General features: G+C 33.0%; 1 protein-coding gene across 1 annotated transcript; it reads left to right on the top strand.

Annotated features, from left to right (window-relative positions):
• Positions 1 to 558: 558 nt before the first annotated feature.
• LOC145241650 (uncharacterized) lies at positions 559 to 4629 on the top strand. The gene is made up of 3 exons (XM_080104785.1): positions 559 to 735; positions 2604 to 2822; positions 4431 to 4629. The coding sequence occupies exons 1-3, from the start codon at positions 589 to 591 to the stop codon at positions 4614 to 4616; spliced, it is 552 nt and encodes a 183-aa protein (XP_079960911.1). The 5' UTR covers positions 559 to 588; the 3' UTR covers positions 4617 to 4629.
• Positions 4630 to 5620: the final 991 nt, after the last annotated feature.

Genomic DNA, 5620 nt, shown 5'->3' on the forward strand with positions numbered 1-5620 from the left:
AAGCACTATATATAAAAACCCAGCACCCATCTGTAAATAGCATTAATTTTGAAAGTAGCAATAATGTGCTGAAATGTTTAGCATAACCAGTATACGACTGGTTTTACTAACATTGCCTTTTATCATCCTAATTTTTAATCAAGTTTTTTTATTATTCGTAAATGTATATTTTAATCGACTTTTCATTGACTCTTTTTATCATTCGTAACTATATATTTCACTTCTATTTTTAATATTTTATCTCCACCTGATGATGATTCAAGAAAGAATCGAAAGCGCTCGTGTGAACCATGGAACATTTGTAAATACCTTCCATCTTGAAGTTAAAAAATCTTACGAAAGATCGAAAAAATGAAAAAAAGAATCATTAAGCAAGGTATTTCTGTTGTTTTTAATAATGTTTGCCTGAATATATATATATATATATATATATATATATATATATATATATATGAATTTTTCATAAAATTAAGAAAATATGTGCCCATAGAAAAACAATGTAAATTGTTTTTGTAAAAAAAAATTTGATTCATGTTTTTTTTTCCTTTTTAGCTAATGGTCGGATCATCACTTCCTCGTCTTCTGCAAATGAGTTTGGAATCTTTCGATGGAATTGTTGACTACATGAAAAGCATCCCCAGCTTAGAAGTTGTTCCTGGCAGTCAAGAAAAACGGAATGACTCCTATTCCAGTGGTGGCAAAGGGTTCACTGATATGATCAGTCGAACGCAAAGCGTATGTAGTTTCGCAATTTTATGTTTTGTTTTGAAAATTTTTTTCTTCTTTTTACTCTTATTTACCAAAACAAAACATAAAATTGAAACTGAAGTGCAAGGAGCCATATTAATAGGAGCCAACATGGGTGAAGAGTTGTGCACTAAGATATTTGTTCACTTTACATTTAAATTTCTGCAAGTTAGTATGTGGCAGAACTGGCAAATCAATGGTGTGAAAGTGGAAATGTTGATTTTGTAGTATTCCTTTGTGTGTTCAGCTTAAAACATTCTCCAACTTTGTATGCAACCATTGCTGCACTCAGTGTCAGATGTACGACCTGCATGTTAACAAATAATTGCAACCAACGAGGACAACTTTAAACCAGACAATCTTGAGGCACGATCTTTGTGAGCCCTAATCATTATATATTTGCTGCGGCCGGTCGTTCAAATGCACTTTCCAGTCTATATAATTATTAACTGATCTATGATGTATACACACTGATAGCGAGTAAGGCACAACACAACTGATCTATAAAATAATATTTTGTTTTTATTTCACACTGACAGACAGCTTTGGATTCAAAGTTATGACTGATATTTTGACATTTCGGAAGGTGCATCGGGTTGGTGTAGATGTTGGTGGTGAAAAAAATGTGTCAACTTGTTCTTTTCCTGACCAACTGCCCCACTTTCTTTGTAACGATATATATAAACATTCTTTTCCCTTGGAATGTTTAATATTTCCCATTGTCTATTGTCTCAAATCCTTTGACCGATATCCTCTCATATATTTTTAGGTCAAATTATGCATTCCCGTATTCCTCACATAGAATCAATCTGCATGTGTGCAACCCATCAAATGCCTCTCTTAACACGGTCACTTTCCAATTCAACAACGACAACAACAACAACAACAACAACAACAACAACAGGGAGGTGCCAGTAGCTAAATGGTTAACAACACAGATGAACAACCTGGGTGTACCAAATTCGAATCCACTTCGTCTCACAGGAACACTTTCACTTAGAGATGTTGGCAACCTTCCCAGGGTCCCTCCCATGAGTATCTGATGTCTTTTTGGAAAGAATTCTAACTAGAAAGATATGAAGAAATTATTTATAGTTTGCGTGACTGAAAAATGTATTTAAGTAATTAATTCCTATTTCAATTATGTAAATTATTTCAAGGTGAAAAGCAAACACACACTCGAACTGGATTATTTTTTCTTCTTTTTTCTCATGATGAAGACGTTTGTTCCACATAAGCATCATCAGCAGCCGTCCTTCCTTTTTCTGTCTTCACCAACAAGAACAAAATCACACGCAAACAAGATGACGTCCAATACAACAACAAAAAAATTCAATCAAACAAAAAAAACTTTTTTTTTACAAAGGTGTCGCCACTTATCAAGGCCCGGAGGCCATTCAAGGATGGCAAAGGAAAACATGTGAGGAAGTAATAAAAATGAACTTGAGAGAAAGAGAGATAAGTGTTATGTTGGGCCTTTTGCATAGTATCTGTGTTATGTTGTGGCAGGCAATGCCAAAGCTTTGAAAGATTATTATTATTATTGATTTAATAACTGTTATATAGACAAAGTTATGCAGAGAGAATGTTTTGAAAGAAAGGAATGTTTAGCTAAAATATTTATGTTAAAATCTAACGGAGGAATTTTAACTTAGATTCAGCAATGTTATAAATAAGAGAGATAGTTATGTAATAAAATAGATTTAGGAATTCAATGTTTTAAAAACAATAAACAATGCAAAAATAGCCCGCAAGAAAAAAAATGAATACCCAAATTATGAAGGCCCATCTCAAAGTATTCCAAAAAATAAAAAATAATAAAAGATAAATTTTCTGATTGTATTTTTACTTTTCAGAAATATGAAGCAATCACGTGGTACACTAACTTCATCAGGAATAGACAAATTATTAAAGAAGCACACGTCGACATTGAATACCTCGCAAATCTCATGACCGAAACAGGAGTTTATGTTAGTTCTTTCGCGTCATTACTGTTTGATCATTTGCTCAAGATCGCTGGCGAGATTGATCTATCAATTCTAAGATTTCCTGATATTCAGAATCCATACATGATGGTAAGTTCACAACAACAACAACAACAACAACACCATTTATATTTTTTCATGATTTCAATCATTTGAAAAATTTATTTCAGTTTCGTCTTTTTTTACTGTTTTATTTATATTAACTCTCTTACAGAAATTTATATATTATCTATCTATCTATCTATCTGTCTATCTATCTGTTTATATTCTATAAAAGTGTGAATGTGTGTGTCTGCGTGAGGACAATTCTCAACCTATATACTCAACAAAGTTTTGATCTACAGACTTGAAATTTGGTATATAAGGTATTCAAACATGTGGAAAAAAAGGCTGATAAAAGTATCAAAAGTGAAAAATTGGTTTGTGAGAGTTATCGGATTTTTATCTGTTTGTCAACTGTTTCATGCGTGAATGGTTCACATTACAGATTACTTATATTAAGAATAAGTAGGTTTGAAAACACTTCTTAAAGATTGTGTCAAGCTGGCCTAATGGTTATCGTACTTGACTCGCTGTCTTTAGCATTTTGTTTCGATCTCAGCCTGAGTATTTTTTTTTTACTTACAAGAAGTCAACTGTTTAGAAAAAACATAATACTTGCATGCACATGTCTCAGTTTCTGTATTAATTCAAATATAATGTTTATGCATAGTTTAGGATTGGGCAACGCCGGACGTCCTGCTAGCAATTACTAACATTCATAATTATATTATACCCAGTATTTCAAGGACTCTTTATGCTATACTTAGTGCAATTCTAAGATTTGGTTATATAGTCATAAGTGTTTACTACTAATACTGCTGCTGCTACTCTCCATGATAATACTGCTAGTAGTAGTAGTAGTAGTAGTAGTAGTAGTAGTAGTAGTAGTACCTTCCTGTGCTGTGGAATTCTTCTCTGTAGTTTTTAACTCATAATAGTTTATTTTTATTTCTGGTATCAGATTTTGTGTCTGGCTATTTTATGCTGATAGGCAGATCATAAGAAATGGCCATCGGCTATCAGCATCTTTTCTCAGTCTTCCAGCACTTAGTACAAAATTCTGTCGGTTATCAACAAGGCAGTCTTCTGAAGCATCCCCAAATTGCAATAAATCCTAATTTTTGAAATCCACTTGTCAAATTCTTTTCTCACACTCGCAAGGCCTCCCATCACAACGGGTACAACTTCTACCTTCTTCAACTTCCACAATCAACAAAAACGCTAGTCCACCACCTCATAAACGTTAAGCTTCTTGCTGACCATCAGTATGGATTTAGGCAAGTCTGTTCTCTGAATACAGATACCATCCACAGGACATGGCAGAGGAAGCTAGAGCTAACCGTTGATATATCTAAAGCATTTGACAATATGAGTAAAAGAAAACTGTTACGATTACAATGAAAGGGTTAGCTCTAGAGGCATCATTAGTGGTCGTATCTGATTGTCCATTATCACAGGTTGCTCGAATGACGTGCCTAAATCACCCAAATAGAAAATCAGCAGGAGTAATTGCTGTGCCTTTGTCGTGCCTTAATTTGTTGTACATAAATATTAAAACCGGTATATCATATTTATGTAAATTTGTTTTATATGTATATTGTATAAATGGTCTTTTATTTTGTAGCTATATCGTATCCATATTTTTTTCTTTCCTAGGTATATCGTATCAATATTATTGCCTGGAGAGAGAGTGAGCGTGTACTGTTTTATGAAGAAACTGAAGGCGGTTTGTTGGGATTGTTCGAAAGCATCAAATTCAGACCAAACGAAAAATATCTTGCTTCTTTTTCACAAGATATGATTGAATCAGCCACAGCCGAAGCAGAAAGTCTTTTCAGTTAAAAAACAACCAAAAACAATTCTTTTAGTCTGATTTATTTTTTCCCTATTAAATGTGAGAAACAAAAAAGAAAGAAATGCATAATTCTATTCCAATGTTAATAAAAGATATTTTAAAGAATAAATTAAATTTTTTTATTTTTTAAAATTATTTTATATAAAAAATTTTTCCTGTTATGAAAACGTACCCGTATATTTTCCTGTTATGAAAACGTACCCGTATACTGTCAAGATTTGATCTTATTGAGGTCGTCAGATCTAAGCTTGCCTTTAAGACCCATATTACACACCCGTGTATCACTCTCATATTATTTCTTTCCATGCAACACATATCCTCAACCCTCATTAGCCAGGTTTCACTTCCATAAATCATCATACATATTCCCTAAGTCAAGAGTAATGGTTAGTAATGTTAGAAATTCCCTGACCATATTCCAACCATTTCTACTGTTTGGAATCACACTTTGTATCAGCTCCACCCTGCGCATATTAAAAAGACTCACTCACTAAAGGGTGCCTGTAAATAAATCTTTTGTTACAAAAGCGGCACCATCTCCGACTATACCTCTTCTGAATCGGTACAGTTTTTAATTCCAGTTGCAAGTATGTAAGTTCAGAATGGCTGAAAACAATGCCCAGATAAACGAAGAGCACATTTCTAAACCAATAGTTATTTTGCCACTAAAAAAAACGCTTTAACAAAAATTTCTACAACAGCTAACCTTAATCTTGATATATCTTTTATATCCCACAACCACTAAAACGATGAACGACGTTATATGACTAGCTCCAAATAATACCTGTCTACATCTACTCCAGATAATTATGTATCGTATTAATATATATATAGTGAATATATACACATCATAAAACTTTAAGTTTCAACCTATGCAGCAACCAGCAAATATATAGAAATGTTAAAACTTTTAACGTGACTTTCTGTTTATTTCGCTAACAATTTTTTCTTCTGATGAGAAGAAATAGCATTCTTTGAAACTCCGCGGATT

This window comes from Euprymna scolopes, chromosome 20 (genome assembly GCF_053919585.1).
Source record: "Euprymna scolopes isolate OS-2025 chromosome 20, ASM5391958v1, whole genome shotgun sequence".
In the NCBI taxonomy this organism is placed as follows: domain Eukaryota; kingdom Metazoa; phylum Mollusca; class Cephalopoda; order Sepiida; family Sepiolidae; genus Euprymna; species Euprymna scolopes.

Excerpts from the sequence above, each read along its gene's own strand:
- LOC145241650 (XM_080104785.1), top strand. The coding sequence starts at position 589 with ATGAGTTTGGAATCTTTCGATGGAATTGTTGACTACATGAAAAGCATC. Across the intron at positions 736-2,603 it reads TGATCAGTCGAACGCAAAGC|AAATATGAAGCAATCACGTG; the intron begins GTATGTAGTTTC and ends TTTACTTTTCAG. Across the intron at positions 2,823-4,430 it reads TTCAGAATCCATACATGATG|GTATATCGTATCAATATTAT; the intron begins GTAAGTTCACAA and ends TTTCTTTCCTAG.